Consider the following 18189-nt stretch of genomic DNA (forward strand, 5'->3'; position numbering starts at 1 on the left):
TCCAACAAACGTCTGCAAACTTTACAAATTACAGCAGCTCTCCAAAGGGAAGAGCAAACACTCCCCATAGTCATGCGTCTGCCTGTATTATTATTTATTTTCTTAATCTACTGACTGATGTCAGTGACCTCCTCTTGTTATAGTTCTTTATGATTAGTCTTGTGTTTTTCTTTCCTCAGGAAGTCTTTGAAAAGGCAGAAAAATCGATGACAATATCTCATGGTTCTGTGTTATAGTGACTGCTTTATACCTCAAATAACCTTGATAGATTGTGGATTCACGGTCGTGACTGGTGGAGGTTCAGGTGATGGCTGCGTGGTTTGCCGTGCTGCGGATCTCACATGGGGTAGTTCAACACCACGTCCTGTTTGGCCAGCTCCAACAACATAGGATCGTCGAAGAACTTGCTGATGCTCACATCTTCGCTGAGACCCTGGTGGACAAAAAAAGTAATGAGTCATTCAAAAAAAATGTAATTTAACATAAAACAAACAAAACAAATCATGTGAATATGATGTTCACCTTGCGCCTTCGGGTCTTGATCATGAACTCTCTGGCCAGGTGCGGAGCAGGCTGAGGCTCAAGTGGCCTGATCACGATACTCTTGTCCAGGGGGTCACCGGGAACGATCTGACATGGAAAACACGCGAGAAAGTCAAGCCATGAACAATCTGAGAAACAACCCGACAGCGTGAAACATCACCACACATCATCACTTTGAGCTTTAACAAGCTGAGGGGACACTTTTGAAGCCTTCACTAAAATATCTGATTTAGCTGCACGTCTGTCTCGTTATCACTGAGTCAGGACAGAGTCTGTCAACACGAGGGAAACAGCAACGTGCAAGTGGCCACTTTTGCTGTGACCTTCGTAAAATTATTTACTTGTCAATGAAAATGCAAAACGGACGAAAGAAAGAAGTTGTTCGGAAAGTTGAATTTGGAATAAATAGGTCAGGCAGGAATGAATCAGATATTCCCATCTTCAGGAGAAAACATAAAAACAAGAGGAAAAGGGAAATATTAATCCATGGAGTGGCTTCAGCCAAATCAATAGATGATGGGGAGCTGCTTACAGCAGTAACTCAACACAGTCCTGCTGACAAGCCAGTACTGGCAGTGCCTAATCAAAATAATGAGGAGGACACATAATAGCCCCACTGGGTCTAATAGGGCAAACATCATGTGTCAGAGACTTATTTTCCAGGGCAGTTGAATTGAGAAGTGCCATCAGGCATCATATCTGTCAAAGTCCAAACCAGAGAAGACGACTCAGACAGTCGGTTGGACCAGGTACACAGTGCAGCTGCCCTTTAGAAAATACTTTGGAGCAAGATTGGGAGGGATGGTAACTGGACCTCCAGGAGTCTTCTAAGAAAATAGGTACATTTTCAACAATTACCCCAGGCTGAGGATCTGATGACAGAATTCAACATTTTAAAAAAAGGTCAATTTGAGGCAAGGTGATGGAAAAAAAATGGAAATATGCCGGGGGGGGAATCTAATTGCTTTCTAAAATTATATTAGCCATTTGATTAGACAACATAATTCTAATCCCATGACACAAATACAATGATGGACAAAAATAAATATTAATTTCATGTTACATAACTGCAAGAGCATTCTTTTCAGCCAACTCAATAAAAGTCAATAGTTTGTGTTCCATTACACAAACATACAAAAACAACATCCGACACTTGCATTATGGATATTATTACGTCCTTATTTACCTTCCAGACAAATGGGCTTTGCGGTGAGTGGAGTTACTTTTTACTAACACAGCTCTAATGCAGACACTAACACACGTCAGCCATGACAGGCAGAGACGCAGACAGCCACATTACAAATTTAATGACTCAACACATCGCTCTCCTTCACATCATAAACTGTTTCGTCAGAATGACAAACGTTCACTAAAGGTCGGTCACTCTGCTGCTGCACAAGCTGCCACAGTTTTGTTTGTGCACGAGTGAAGAAGAGAATAAACAAACCCTCACAGCTCCCCAGTGTTGAAAAACAATGTCCTCTTTCACGCTGCAATGCATAATGATGGAAATTGATTTATTTTTGGTACGATGTATGAATATTCAATTAATCAATTTGATTATAAAAAGTAAATGAGTTAAAATGCCCATTTGTGTATAAGAAAAATAAAAAATACAAAAGTGAACAGTGATGGTGAAAATGATGGTGAATATATTACCACAGGGCAGTTGGTGGAGTGCGTTTGTATAAAAGATTAAATGTATTTATAATTGTATTGTATTTTGAATAGATTATTTTCGTAATCCATTAATATGTTGATTATTTTCTCGATTAATCATTTGGTCCATAAAATGTCAGAAAATGTTAAAAAAAAACGGTGATCTGTGTTTGTCAAACCTGCAAATGACGATGTTCTCAAATTTCTTGTTTTGTCCACAAACCAAAATGATTGAGTTTTAATTTCTTTGTTATATGGAGCAAAGAAATTAAGAAAATATTCACATTTAAGAAGTTAAAACAGTCAAAATAGTTTTAATTTAGTAATCGATTAATAATCGATTAATTGTTTCAGCTCTAATTTTGAGCTCAATTAGTTCAATCTGTGCAAAAGGCAATTACTTCCTGTTATCACTAGTGTTTTTTATGACAGTTGTGGTTGCCACCCACCATAAAAGCGAAAACTTTTTATTAAAATAATAATAATATCAAAATTAAAATAAATAATAATAATAATAATAATAATAATAATAATAAGACTCTGATTTGCAGCAGAGAAAAGTAGTTCCCGGGAGAGTAGTGATACATGCACATAGCATGTTCTGACAAACTGAACTAATGACATTGTTCAATTGTGCTAACATAACATATATATGTGCATATATGTGCTCGTTTGTGGTGCAACATTTGCTAGCTTTTTGACCCTGGCCATCTACCGGGACTACTTCTCTCCACTATGAAGCGAGAGAGTTCTCCGTAAAGGAGACTTGTTAAATGATCTACGACTGGTGTCCATGTAACAAAAATCTGAATAATCCCTCTCAGCTCACTTGTTCCTTCTGTGTGCAGGTGAAAGTTGGCAACAAGCTTTCAGTTCACGTGAACACCTGATGTGTGAATTTATTTTGTGGAGGCGTAAAATGTTTATTGTTTCATCCGTTTAGTCCTGCCATGTCCTATATTATCTCCAGTGAAATAGAGGTTGTTTGAGTACTTTCTTGATTTAAATCCAACTTGAGCTTGTTTATTATTAATGTATATTCAACATCTAAAGCTACTCTGGATGAGGTGAGTCTGCACTGCTTTCAATCCTGGTTTTTAATTTGTGTCCTGGGGCCATAATTTACGACAGCAATCATGTCATGAGTCTGTGAATCATACCTGCCAGTGGTGGAACACAGACAGAGCAAAGGCTTGTCCCTGTGTGTGTGTGCGAAGGTCTGTCTCGAAACCAAAGGAGTCGATGGCTGGGATGAAAGCTTTGATGGTGTAGAGTGGAGACCCTGGAATCGGTGCGTCCTGAGTCACATGACCTCTAATAGATGAGAAACACAGCGTTTAAAAAAAACACTTAAATTATTGAATTTCAAAGACGATCTACTATAACAAACGTTAAACCATATTTGTATTTACCAACACTGAGCAAGAATGCATCCTTTGATTTTCCCTAAATTCACTGTGACCTCAGCAATTTTAGTCTTAAAGCCCGACTTTGACACAGATTGATAATGAAAATTGTCGCTCATTAAGACTGACGTATTGTCTGATATTTAACATCAAGAGGAAAACAAGAGTGAACCAACCTTCTTCGAGCCAACACAGTGTATACAGCAGATACGCAATCTGCTGGAGCCTGAACCTCCACAAAGTAGTAGGGCTCCATCAGTCTTGGAGTGGCCTGGAACAAAAGGGAGGCTGTGCATTAAAAAGATGATAGAAAAAACATGGGCACCCTATGTAAAGCGTACCTATGGATTTATGATAAGAGAAGTGAAAGCGATAAAAGGAGACGAGGAAAGAAGCCAAAATCATTGAGGAACAATGTTATCGGAGTAAGATTAAAAAGAGCGAACGTCAGCAAAAAAAAAAAAAAAAGAACTCCCAAGCAGTAATCAAGGTAATGGAACATTATGGGGAGGAGTGAATGGTAGATGACCTCACCATGAGGAAAGCGGAGTACACTACTCTCCTAGCTGTGGGGATGACCTGGCCTCCGCCTCTGTGGAGAGGCTCCTGAGCGATGAGGGCATCCAGGATCTTAAACTTGACATTCCTGATGGCTGAGGACAGCGAAAACATGGAGTTATGGCAACACAATACTCTTAAGAGGGGAGGGAAAGAAATTCTATTTTGCACAGTGGATGATGCCAGACCTTCAGGCAAGGAGGAAATTCCAGGACAATTTGAAGTAGAGAGAATGAAGGCTCAAACTTACGCTCATCACAGAGAGGTCCTTCCCTGGTTCCCCACTGGAAGCCCTGAACGATGCTGTCTTTGACTGAGCCGAGCAGAGCCTTGTCCACCTACAGAGCAAAAACAGACATGCTTCTGGTTACAGCTACAAAAATGGCTTTCTCTCCAAACACATCTCGTCGCCTGACGGAACGTGCCATAGGGCTGTCAAAATTACTAAAATTTAGAATATTCTTTGACAGCCCTAACATGCCGTGCAGCAAACTGACATCAGAAGCATTTTGTCATCTTCAATCATGGAGATGACATGCATTTTGATTGAATGCATATGGACAGGATTGGTGCAGATGCTGTAAATAAGAGATGATAAAATTATGCTGCACTGCCATTGACAAATAGTACATTAATATAAAATGTGAAAAAGATTTTCATCTTCTTTTCAGTCGACAATATGGAGATAAATCTGGTGGTGTATGACTAATCATTTTAAGCTGTCACTGGACATTTGATTAACTTTTTCACCGTTTTATTATTGAAATTTCACCGTCCGTGTCAAATATATCAACTTTTGGGAATGAAGCCAGCACTTCTAATATATCTTTTCATACTCGGGCCAAAAAAATTGTTCAAACTGGCGTTTGTTTATTCTGAAATAAACTCAAGCTCCTGATCAAATGGTGAAGGAAAGGATGCAAAGAGACATAGTAAGACTTTTTTTAAACTCACATCACATAGTAAAGCTGTGGTGAGGGAAATAATTCAGTGTGGCTCATTTCAGCAGCTCACAGATTTTGGTTGCTTAGTAACAATGGAAGTGACAGAATCACATCTCTCATGCAGCATCGTTAAAAAACACCCCTGGCTTCTTCCACAAGTGTTCTAAATGCTTCATGTGCATGCCCAGAGAGCACAGAGTTAAAGAGGAAAAGTAAATGAAGAAAAAAATACATCAAAAAGTCTGATAAATAACTCACCTCAGAAGGCAGCGTGTCGTCCACAAGAATGTTTGGTCCCGTCGTGTCCGGTCCGAAGGCCCAGATAGACCTGGCAGCCAGCAGATCCCAGTCGTACTTTGTCTGGAAAAACTCTCCAAGCTTCTTCCTGCCATGAGGAAACAGAACAGCCACCGTTTAAAGGGAGGGTTTTTACACACTGTGTCAGCCGGATCATTAAGGAGATTGGTTGCTCAGAGGGCACAGGGGTTAATGACATATGAAGAGTGGAGCGAAGGTTTAGTTTAATGGTGTGTGAAGTATGTCATTCTTCTGGCCCTGCTATTCCTTACTGGCACCGCTGGGTCCAGATGGCCTCACAGATGAGCCGAGTACTGACAGGAAACTGCTCTTGAGCAGAACACATGCACTTATGTATGCTCCTCAAGTCACAAGAATGGAAAGAACATTCATGCACGCTTTTAGTGCATGATTCAATTACCGTAAGAGAAGTGATCAATCCTCTGAGGAGGGTTTTTAATAAGCACATACTTGTCACAATGTACAGACTGTACTTTTCTTACAAAACATACAAATCATACTCTAGCTCTTAATCTACAATATATATTATAAAGGAAAGGACATATTATCATAATTATCTAAACAACCAGACACAGTTAGTACCGATTATAAGCTTTCAAATGGTTAACAAATGGGTTTAGCAGATTCCTGGTACATTTTTGTGCTTAAAAAAAAGACAGTTTTCAAAGCTAATTCCATTTTATTCGAATGTAAAAACACCAGCACACTGAATTACTGCAGAGACTACAAAGTGTAGCACAGGACTGTCACTGCTTGAGCTGGTTGTCCAACTTGTAATTAAAACTGTAGGGTTAAAAAAAAAAGTGAGCCTATGTTGCTCTCTAATGATAAGCTTAAGAAAACTGGGTATCTCACACAGGGATTTAAAAGGATTATTACCCTCCATTCCGATGAGCGTGCTATTAAAATGACAACTCTTTCAGCCGAGGGCAATTTTCTTTCCCTCTACCTTTTCCAACATTTAATTAAAGAGCCAATCATCATTCTTGCATGCCTGCTCATTTATCCCTTCTGACTGATGGATAAATGAGAATAAATGATCGGTCAGAAAGGCTCTGAAACATCAAGACATTCATTAGGCTGATACAATATCAGACGTTACATCACCTCAGATAATTTCTCCATCTTACCTGTTCCACGTGATCTGCACCACTTCGTTCTCAATGTCCTCAGCCAGCCCCTTCTCCAAGGGCTCAGCAATCATGGTGATCTTATTCCTGTCAATGACATCACACAGCTGTCAATCACACGATGGAGAGATACTCGACCAGAGGGAAGGACAGTCGCAGTCTCCAAGTGCACACAGCACAAACTTAACACCAGTAAGAAATACAGCATCCAAAATGTCAAAAATGTGAATCTTGATAGTGAAAAATAAGGCACAGCCATGACTTTTGAGAGACATGAGTGACAAAGGAAGCATTAAAAATATTGTTTAATTCCTACTTTTTGTTTGGCGTTTCAGCAAAACACTTGAGAGATGATGTTTCCACAACTGTTTCACAGAAAGTCACAACTGGATCTGCGACCTGTGGGAAAAGATGAGTAATTATACAAAGAAAGGCTTAATTAAAGTAAATGTAATTTATCAAGCATACTGTTGAACATTTAGATTACTATTTAACGTTTCTTATCTTTTCCCTGTCTGAAACTACAAACATATATAATGTGAAAATGTTATTGTTTTGTAGGGGTGGGAAAAATAATCGATTATTCGTTGTATCGCAATTCTCTCTAGAACGATTCCAAATCGATGCGGATAAGTTAATAATCGGAATTTAAAAAAATTAAATTACTTCGCCTGCAGAGCCAGGGTTTCCCCCAGTGTATTATAAGCCTAGCGGGCCCCCAGTCTTTACTTACCCCCCCCCCCCCCCGGCTTTGCGTTGCTTGTTTATTTATTTGAAATCGTTTTTTTTTTATAAACCTCGGCTTTTTTTATACCGGGGAACAAGAGCGCACGTTCCCCCATGTAATCCGCGCAGCGAACGCTTGTCCAGGTGCCGATTGAAACCCAAATCACACTATCAAGTGCGTCATTATTACGGTTACATCGTTCTTGTCAATAAAGAAAAATATATTTAGGGATGCACCGATAATTCGGTGGTCGAAACACAGCTACAACACAGTGGAACAGCACCTGTTAAACGCTGGAAAGTCTCTTTCTTGGCTGCGTGCGGCACAGATTATGAACTCCCCGCGACATTCACTTCGCACCAGAGAACATTCTTTCTCTTTGAACAGTTAACTTAAGACATCAGCTCATCTGATGCATCCGTTATTCCCGTAATTGCAGCGTTACAGCGTCTTCTTTCACAAAGATCAAGACCACGGAGTGAAAACGGTGAAAAGTGCGCTCTGCTCTTCAGAGTCTGTCACCACATTTCACTCGGATCACCTGCACTTCATCGCGACTGTACTCCATCCTCCTCATAAAGATCATTATTTTTATGTGGGGATAAAACACGTAGAGAAATGATCCAGTCTGCTTTAGATATGAATTGAGCCTTGGAGACGCAGAGCAACAAACGGCGCAGGAGAGGGAGAAGAGAACAGCACAGGGGCGGTGCGCAGAAATAAAAAGGCCGTTGTCTGCACCAGATGAGGCAGATGAGGGGGCACTACCACTTTTAGATGAGGGGGCACTACCACTTTTATATTTATGTTGCTTTAGCTTACTTTTAAATGAGTAGCAAAGTATTAAAGTAAAAAATTGTTGCATCGAGATGCATCGATAATCGGTTTAGAGCGAATTGTTGACCTCTGAATCGTAATTGAATCGAATCGTGAGGTGCCAAGAGATTCCCACCCCTATCGTTTTGCACCATCCAAAATGATGAAAGAACCAAAATTCCTTCAAAAATTAACAACAACAATTAACAACAAATGATGAAGCGAAAATAAACATTGTTGAGTGATATAACATGAAAGCCTTACTTTAATGTCGATCTCCGAATACATCTTCCTCAGGTCGTGCATGACACAGTCCAAGTAGAGCTCTCCTGTGCCTAAGATCACGTGTTCTCCAGACTCCTCCACCTAAAACAATACAAATTTGCACAAAGAATAATGAATTATAATTTCTCTCTCAGCATTTACCTGCTTGATTCAGGTTTATGCGTGTTAAATAAAAACATTTCTTGCAGCAACATTTCAAATGCCACAGCAACAACCTTTGGTCACACGTCGGTGTTGCATCAGAACTGTGAATGTCGTACCTTTGTGGTCAGAGATGGATAACTCTTGTTGACCTTCCTCAGTCCGTCCAGCATTTTCGGAAGCTCAGAAGGGTTGACGGGTTCCACTGCGATCTTGATAACTGATGCAGTGTTGAACTTCAACGGCCTGAAAATCTGAGCCTGGTACACAAGGCAAAAAAAAAAAAGAGTTGTATGATGCTGCTGCTTCATGAGATGCTTTCAACCCTTTTATGACCATCATGATAATCAGGCTGTCTGGATTTAGTTTTTGATTGAAAAAAAGAGTTCTGCCCCCTTTCTCCAGGATAACTTTCAATTTCAATATCTGGCAGTTATTCAACCATTTAGGAGTACGGTACTGAGAAGATGATGGCACAAACGTGTGACGCACTGTGAATCTCGTCTGTGATTGGATGGCTGTTCCGCAGAAGTCCCGAGGGCTACCATATATGGGGGCAGAGCTCCATTTCTCTACTTTTCAGTATCCTTACATCCATCTTCTACCACTTTATCCTCCACGAGGGTCGTGGGGGGTGCTATGCCAATCTCAGCCGACATACAGGGCAGGGTCACATGCTGATCAAATTGATGGTCCATAGTTTTATATTTTCTAGATATCATAAAACTGTCTAGGACTTGTGGTAATGAGAAGCATGCATGCCAAATCCTGCCGGTGATGATAGGGTGGTCACAGAAGGGTTAAAGATCTCACTGGATTTTCTTTCTCATATCTCACCTCTTCATTGCCTCTAGGCTCTGTGATGGTGGCAGTTTTAACAATTGGCTGGTCACAGCCTTCAATGAGGACCCAGTTACCAGCGGGTACTCGATTCACTTCAATTTGATATCTGCAAATATGAAAAGGAATGTCAGAAATTGATTCGGACATTTCGTTAACTTCGGACTCTACAAAAACGAATAAGCCAAAACTCCAGAAAGTACCTGGCGACAGAAATCCACAGGCGTCCTACGGTGCAGACCTGGGAGTCCTCCTCATCTTCAAGGGTGTAGTTCTCTCCTAAGACCTTGACTGGTTGTCCTGCCTGAATGGTGCCGCTTAGCACCCTGCCAAATGCATGGAACTGAACCCCATCCTCAGTGCTGTACATCTTAGTGGTGTGGCACATCAAAGGACCCTGGGGGTGAGAGATATGAGGTGAGTAAGAGAGAGGGATTACAGAGATGAAATGAAGACAGAAATGTCTTACTGCTGGATGGTAACCAAAAGACACAGAGGGAAACCTTTACTTTCAACAGGAACTTGGAAAACACTGATTTATGTCTTGTTTTGTCTTTATCTGAATTATTTAAGAGCTTGTCCATTTCAGGCCACTTAAAACAGCAGGGTGGATTCATTTGTAGGATCCCTCGAAAACAGATTGCAGATATTAGCAGGTTAAAAACATTTATTCATGCTTTACCAGGAAATAAACAGGAGTGTCCTGCTCTCCCTCCATTATACTTACATCAGGATCACACTCCACCATGGCCTCCCCCAGGTCGGAGTCCAGACCTCCTGCGTATGTGTGCTCAATCTTGGTCTTGGCACCCTCTTGTGGTGAGGGGATGTGCTGAACACACATGTCTGCAAAGCCTAGAGGGAGGACAGCCACGGTCGATTTAAATCAATTTATCATGTTAACTGCAGCATGCCCCCTTTATCTCTAGATTAAAATAACATTGATGAGCAGATAAGACAGATAGTTCCTCTATTAGTTTATTACTTCTTTTATATATAGAATCTATAAAGTGTTAATGTTATTATAGACAGACAAAAATGTGTCGTCTCAATAAATTAGTTTTTATACATTTGATATAAATTGCAATTAGGGCTGGTGCATGACAACAATGTGTTCCATAAAAAAAGTTGATTTAAACCTATTTAGAATCTTATTTATAAGGAGTGAAAATAAAAAATAATAACTATTAGTCAAATTGATTATGAGAAAATAAGCAGGTTGTGGTTTGGATTTTTATGTAAAATTCAAGAAGCAGAGCTTGTTAAAAGTGAGTGGCCTTGTTTAAAACAAGTGTAAAATAACAAGCTTCAGTTTCCACACTTGCAAAACAACACATTGCAAATAAATACAATTACAAAATGACTGAATAAGAAAAAAACAAAGGAAACAAAGTCTTACCGGTGAATTCTCCAAAGAAGCGATTGCAGACCAGCCGCAGCAGTGGTCTAATGTTCAGCTTCAGTTCCTCTTTACTCAGATGGATCCCCAGCTCATCCAGAACCCTGGGGAGGGATGTGTCCACATCCCCAACCACCTGCATAAAAAAAGTATTTGGGTTAAGATTGCACACCAACTTTTGCAACTTTGCACAGGAGCTCAAAGACGTTACAGCTAGTGTCCAACCTGTGAGAGGATCTTGTAGAGAGGCTCCAGAACAAATTCAACAAAGCTGCGCTGAGAGTTGCTGCTGGGAGCTTTCTTTGTGAACTTGCGACTGAAAAGAAATGAAGAGATAAAATATGTTAGCGCAAGAGTAGAAAGATGATCCCAGCTGTGTGGCTTTTTAATGAAATCCATTTTAGTTACTCACGTTTTGGGATTGAAGTAAATATCTCCCCAAAGCCTCTTGGCAAACTCATTATAAATGATGTCTCCTGTGGACACAAAGTAAGCAGATTAATACCTCAATAAATGCATTAGGCACAGGATGAGGAGGACATTTCATTCCTTTGTTGATGCTCATAAGCTGAAGAAATGTCTCACCATAAGTGTCTGAGTAGATTTTTGCAAAAGAGCCAAGCGTGAAACAGATGCTGTACTGAGAGCTCGCGAAGCACACGTTTCCAAGGAGAGGCGACACCACCAGATTCTCATCTGTGGAGTATGTGCTAAAAAGGGAAAGGGAAAACAACCAGTCAACATTTGTCAGAGTTGATACATAATTGTGTTGGTAATATGCAGATGAATGTGGATCACATTTTAGTGGAGCAAGTAAAACAAATCCTTAGGTATTTGGTGGCACACAAACAGCTGCTCTTTGAAACTGTAATCTCCTTTAATCTTATTCAATCATTCTATGTGGTGGACACAACAAGGTTCCAGTATTACCTGAGCAAACCATTGACCTCATCTACGATATGGCGCAGTTTATAATAAGCATCTGTGGGTGGCAGTTTAAGCTCCACGATGAGCCGGTCCACCTTGTTGATGCAGATGGTGATGGCCATACGCTCCTGAACTGCATGTTTGATGAGCCGCTCTGTGTTCAGCATTACCTGGGTAAAGACGAGCAACAATTGAAGTTATGTTATGTCTAAAAAAAACACCAGGGTTGAAAAAACATGAAAGGAAAAAAGGAGATCCTCACTCCCTCTGCTGCATCTATGAAGAGGACAACGCCATCCGAGATCCGGATGCTAGACGTGACCTCGTCGGAGAAGTTTACATGGCCTTAAAAAAACACACACAACATTTAACATTATTTTCAAACATTTCAGTTATTCATAATTTATTTGAGTAAAACCTAAAAATAATCCTCTCAAAGCCCAATACCTGGTGTGTCCATGATGTTAAAGAGGTAAGATTTGCCTCTGGAGTCTGGCAGGACCATTGTGACGGGAGTACTCTTAATACCAACTCCTCTCTATGGAACAATCACAAGATAAAAAAAGAAAAAGAGTTTCTTTCATCAATTTCTTACAACAAAGTCCACAAACCCTCTATATTAAAAAGTTATGGTCAAGCTTATTATGAGCTCATATTTACAATTGTTGTTTTCTAAAATGTGGTCTAGAGTTGAACCATTGAAACACTTACCTCCTGCTCTGTGAATAAGATATCTGTGTATCGAAGCTGAAAATGTACAAGTAAAAATCAGGTTAGACTCTTACTGTATATAACATGAACATGTAATAAATCCCCCAATTGATATAGACAAAACTCACATCCACATCATCTCTCTTCCTGATTTCTGGGTGAGTCTGTTCAATCAGGCAGTCCACAAAACAGGTCTGGAGGGAATACACAAACATTTAGATTCCCAGAAGAATCTGAAGTACAGCGAAACATTCCTGTGCGACTACATGTATTGTCTGACTGTAAACACACAGATATGAGAGTAAAAAGCCAGAAAAAGCAGAAAAAAAGCAGACACTAACCTTGCCGTGGTGGAGGTGGCCACATAGAGTGACATTCCGGATCAGCTCAGTACCGTCCATTAGATCTGCAAGGAATCTGCCATGAGAGGAAAATCACAGCTTGAAATGACACAAAGCCAAGATTTACACAGGAGAAGCATACTGAAAAGATATTTCTGTATCAATGATAGAGCTTAAATTGACTCACTCCATATCATAAACAGTGGCAGGTAACTCTTGCTCCATCAGAGTGAACCGCCTGTTTTTCACAGGCTTAATGATGGGCTCTGAAAAGAAATAGAGAGAAGATACTTGTAACTGTAAGTTCACATCTCATAATATACTTGTTTTACTGTTTTTAAAACAAGTCATATCAATGATGTCCTATATTGCAGCTGTAAGAATTATAGACTTTTATTGATTCTAACCAGTAAGGGGTTGAGTATCTTCCTCCTGGACGATTGTTTCCACTTCAGGACCATAAACTTCTTCTGCTGTAGGATAGTATTTCTTATCCTCGTGCAGAACCACCTCCATTCCCGGGACATCATCGTCAGCATCAGCAGGTTCATCGTCATCATCGTCATCAGCCTGTACAAGGACAGTTTTACTACTACTGCATTTTGCACATACATTACCAAGCATTACAATAATTTTAAACACAAACTAGGGCTGAGTGATATGGCAAAAAGTGATCACAATACATTGTCTCACACGACCACACACATGCCCTTATTCACATCCTTCACTGTTTAAAGGCAGTGAAATGTAAACATTGTAATATAATAGCATATTCAGCACCATTACATGCCAACAAAATTCAGCACAATAACATGCCAACAAAATTTAGCACAATGGGTCCAGCCCTTTCATCAAGTTCCTGAATCCAACTTTCTCAACTGTGTTCAGAGGCGTCATGTCTTTTGCCAGACAAAAAGAAATTGCGTGTGTAAGAGGGCTGCCACTTATTCCCAAAATTAATTTCATGAAGTTCAAAAATGAAGTGACCAGTTATTCGTTTGAATATATTTGATATGTTTGCTGTGTGTTTGTACATTTATGCGACATGCAGTTATACTTCTCCATAGAAGCAGGTCATGTCTCACATCACTTTCAGCGCACATTTTTCTGTGCGTGATCGAGTAAACATTCCCAAAGCTGGTCATCATAATCAACCTGGATTTGATCACCATCACTAATTGCGATCATATAATCATCCAGCCCTAACACAACCTACTGATCAAAGAATAACCATTTAAAAGACTACCTCATCGACATCTCTGTCCTCTGCATCCAGCTCGTCTTCATCGTCATCAGAGTCCAACTCTGGACCGATGTAGTTTCCAAACTCATCATACAGATCAGCCTCCATATTGTAGAGACCTGACAGATAAGCACAGTAACAGGTACTTAAACACTGTAAATATAAAAAAGAGGAAAACAATTCAAGGCATGAAATGCAACATAAACAAAAATAACAAATAAATAATGCTGCAGTTTAGTGATTGCGAGTATTTAAGTTCCTAAACTGCTATTACTGAGTATGCTGGTGCTCAATGCTAACACGTTGTTTCCCACGATCGTGCTTTGTTTGCTGTTGATTTTGGTTTATTTTAAAACCAGCTCTTTGGTATTTTACAGTTTTGACAATGAAATACTCAGAAATATAAGGATGATGTGCAAACGCTACCTTCCAATCGCAGCTAATGCTAACTCTTCGTTTAGCAAAACCGATCAAAGTTACAACTTGTTTGGTTTTAAAATTGCTTCCCACGGACAACGAATCTAACACTAAACCATGGTTGCATGTAGACGTTTGCAGAGACGGTAAACTCTGTCTTCTGCTTGATTTTGTTCATGACACTCTTTAGCGAAGAACTAGCATGCTAGCATGCTAACAAGCAAAGAAATGAATGACCTGTGGACAACGTTTCAGTTACGATGGTGTTTAGCTAACTTACTACGTTCAGCTATTATGTTTTGACCCAAAAAACACACTCACCTGTACTCGCTCACAGTGCACACACTAAACACTATTTCCAAACCAAGCTTAAAGTTGTAGATTATGAATTTAGCAGATGAATATTTTCCCAAATACCGCCATGCGTCTGGGAGACTACTTCCGACTTTCTTCTTCTATTGACGTGAGCGCGGTAGTCCTAACAACTCAACACCACCACCACCCACCGACTGACTGAGACATTGCAGGCAAACTGCTTGACTGAGTCTGGAGTGAAGGATGTTTTGTGGATTTTAAATATTATAATATACAAGAATTACTTTTACATTATATGTTAGTTTATTTATAATACATGGACAAATACAGATATAACAATAGACTATTAATATAGTAATAGTCTATAATAATATAATAATAGTAATTTTACCGTGTGTACAAGTCGTTACTGATACGTAGACAAACAGCACACAATCCGTCAAAACACTACCAACGACTCAGTTGGGTCTCCATACTTATCTGAATGTTAAGATATATATATATTATTATTATGGTTTGTTTTTTTTGTTTCATAATACGTTGACAGAAAATATATAATTAATAAATGTAGCTGTAGTTCGGCACTGTAACCAGCAGGTGGCACTAAACGTTCATGGGAAATGGATTATATTCCTTCCTGACAATTGAAGCAAGGTATGGTGCAGATGTACATGTATGTATGTACAGGTTAGTGTTAGGTATTAACTGGTTATGGTACAGGTCAGGGTTTGATCAGGCTTTGTCAGATGTGGAAAGTAATGAATTACATTTACTCACATTACTGTGATTGAATAGGGTTTTTTTGTATATTTGTACTTTGTACTTGTACTGTAATTTTAATTTTACTTAAGAATATTTTTTGGGGGGAAGTACTGTACTTTGCTACGTTTTAAAGCACACCTGTTACTGAATTTAAAAAAATAAAACATTCTGAGCACAGGTGACTTGGCGTTAATTAAGGTCCTTGAGTGAGTGAGAACTTAAAGCCTTTGTGACCTTTGACCCATTTTGACTGACACATCCATATTTTATTTTGTCAGCACAGCAGCAGTTTGTTTGGCCTATGAAAACCTGTTTGACTGCGGTTACAGCTGAATGCTTTAGTTTGTTCAGCTGACTGAACCATGCACTATATACAAGATTATCAAACAATAGTAAGTAAATAATTAAAATGCCAAGCCTAAACCATAACTCAAACTCAAAGGGGTTTTGAGATGATACGCAAACTATCTGTTTCAGGACATCCTTGTCTGTGTGTGTGTGATATGTAGCATTTAAACTTTCAGAGAAGTGAAACAGCAGCTTTCATGGGAGTAATGGATTTACAGGGGGGTGTTGTTACGGTTATGGTTATGGTGGAGCCCATGTGAATGTTGAGGTTTGATGTTTAAATCAGACACAGTCGGGGTTTCAGTTGATGGCTTTATTCCTGCTGGTGTTATATTTTTTAGTGTAGGCGATGCCGACACAGCAAAGAAAACAACAGACATTTCAAAACAAACCGACACACTCTTAAAACTATTTCTATAGACACACTGTATATTTTTTTTATGACAAACATGTTGTTAACACACTTACAGAGCTAGACTGACATGCCCGTCAGATAACAATGTTACTGCGATTCAACTTAGTGACAGGATAATTTAATATTTCATATTTTAAAAAGTGCAGTTTGTGAGAGAAAACACATCTGTGATTCAAAAGCACCTGGTAGCACAAGGTCTTTTTTTTATTTTTTTAAATATTGCTGATTATTTTAAATAAATGTAAACATATGTATAGGATATTTTATTATGCCAATGCAGTAAAACGTAAAGCTGGTTAATAAAGGCACAAAGCATGTACTTTGTTATTGATTTCCTCAGCTGAGGCGACCGTGGCTGACCATGATAATTAATCATAATAAACTATGCTGTCATGTTCAGGCTGGAGGCCAGAGAGACACAGTTTACACTCCTGCTTATGACTTTATTGCCTTAAATATTACTGTTTTACCTGAGAATATGACTACAACTGTCAACTGCTCCCCCCTTTTTTTGACCCTGTATTTGAGTGCGACCCTCTCTACTCTGCCACCAGCTTCCTCAGTCGTTGCACCACGTCGTCCCCGCTCGACCACGGCACCGTGACTGCCTTGAATTCCCCAGGCATGGCTTCATGGGTCTCCGTGATCAGCCGGTGCATGGGGAAGTCCCTCCGCGGGAAAGCCACGTCTCGGGGTCCAAGGGCAAGCGCCGGGCAGAAGTCGTTGGCTCCGTCTCCCACGTAGAGCACCCTCTGATAGGGGCGGCCCCGCTCCTGCATCCTGCGGGCCACATAGTCCCTGACGACCACCTGCTTGCACATGTTGACCGGGCACCGCGGGCAGTCGTGGGAGTGGAAGGGTCTGAGCACCAGGCGCCCGTCCCTGTTGAAGGTGGCCGGGTTGGTGAAGATCCGGTGGAAGAGCTGGCGAGCCCCTGCCCGTCGGAGCCACGACTCGATGAAGAAGGCGTTGGCATCAGACACCAGGACCACCTCAAAGTCCTGTGGAGGACGGTTGCGGAGGAACTGGAAGACGGTGAGCATGCCAGGGGTGGATGGTATCTTCTCCATGGCACTGCGAATGTCACTCTCAGTGACTCCTTGCTCTGCGAGGTAGCCCAGGACGCGCTGCATGTACTCGTTGTAGCGCCCTGGCTGGTAGGTGTCCTTCAGCCAGTCTGGGAGGACATGACCCGGGGAGGTCTGCACCACTATGTCGTCGCTGGTCTCGTCCACGATGGTCTCGTCAAAGTCGAAGAAGATGAGGAAGCGCTTGTCGGAGGAGATGTTCGCCGACTGGGAGGCCATGATGTCTGTGCGTCTGGACCTGTGAGCTTCCTCCTCTCCTGGGGGACGGGGTGGGACATAACAGCAGTTGAAGACTGAGTCTCCCATCATTGACTATGTCACACCGCTCTAACGTTGCCAAGTGGCATCAAATCCCCCTCTCCAGCATCCCACGCCTGCAGGCAGGTGGAGGCTACCGAGGAAAGCTCTCTGGGAAACATTCATGAGTAATGGACGGGGGGTGGGGTGAGGTGGGGTTGGGGTGGGGGATAAAACAGAACCAAACATTTAATTTAGGAAACAGACGACAAATTAATAAAAGGTACAGTAAAGACCCATAAAGACAGCAGCAAAGCAGCCAACCAACAGCATGTTCAGCCCAGATGAGGCACCCAAGAATCTTTCTATAAAAATAAGAAGTAAGGAGAAGGAGGAGGACGAGGAGGATGTGGGGGGTGGGGGGGTTGTCATCCTGATTTAGCAGGAGAAAAAACGCAATTATTATGCAGATATGATATTTTTTTCTTAGTATGCAAGCAAGCAAATAAACCGGTTTGACACAAACAAGCAGAGGGAGCTCCTCCGGCTGCTTACCTGATGTGGGGCTGTTGATGATGTCAGCAGTGGATGTGTGTTTATTTAGCTGTGGAGACAAAGA

At 40.7% G+C, this 18189-nt stretch overlaps 2 protein-coding genes across 4 annotated transcripts; both read right to left on the reverse strand.

The window, feature by feature from the left end:
- Window positions 1–316: 316 nt before the first annotated feature.
- eftud2 (elongation factor Tu GTP binding domain containing 2) lies at window positions 317–14096 on the reverse strand (the record flags this gene model as incomplete). 3 transcript variants are annotated; one of them, XM_083896690.1, is made up of 27 exons in its annotated part: window positions 317–433; window positions 523–630; window positions 3363–3516; window positions 3785–3879; window positions 4143–4261; window positions 4417–4504; window positions 5369–5495; window positions 6559–6645; window positions 6875–6957; window positions 8366–8467; window positions 8647–8787; window positions 9365–9476; window positions 9571–9764; window positions 10095–10222; window positions 10767–10902; window positions 10992–11082; window positions 11179–11242; window positions 11352–11476; window positions 11697–11863; window positions 11956–12038; window positions 12141–12231; window positions 12405–12440; window positions 12533–12598; window positions 12746–12821; window positions 12933–13011; window positions 13153–13315; window positions 13992–14096. In XM_083896690.1, the coding sequence occupies 27 exons, from the start codon at window positions 14094–14096 to the stop codon at window positions 338–340; spliced, it is 2916 nt and encodes a 971-aa protein (XP_083752816.1). In that variant the 3' UTR covers window positions 317–337. The 3 variants fall into 3 exon arrangements, with proteins under 3 accessions (XP_083752816.1, XP_083752818.1, XP_083752817.1); XM_083896692.1 differs by having other exon boundaries at window positions 12533–12568; window positions 13989–14096; XM_083896691.1 differs by having other exon boundaries at window positions 13989–14096.
- A 2688-nt stretch (window positions 14097–16784) lies between these two features.
- Window positions 16785–17642, reverse strand: phospho1 (phosphoethanolamine/phosphocholine phosphatase 1; the record flags this gene model as incomplete). The annotated part of the gene is made up of 1 exon (XM_083896041.1): window positions 16785–17642. One exon carries the CDS (start codon window positions 17640–17642, stop codon window positions 16785–16787), a length of 858 nt encoding a protein of 285 aa, XP_083752167.1.
- Window positions 17643–18189: the final 547 nt, after the last annotated feature.

This window comes from Microchirus variegatus (genome assembly GCF_963457635.1).
Source record: "Microchirus variegatus genome assembly, chromosome: 10".
Taxonomy (NCBI): Eukaryota; Metazoa; Chordata; class Actinopteri; order Pleuronectiformes; family Soleidae; genus Microchirus; species Microchirus variegatus.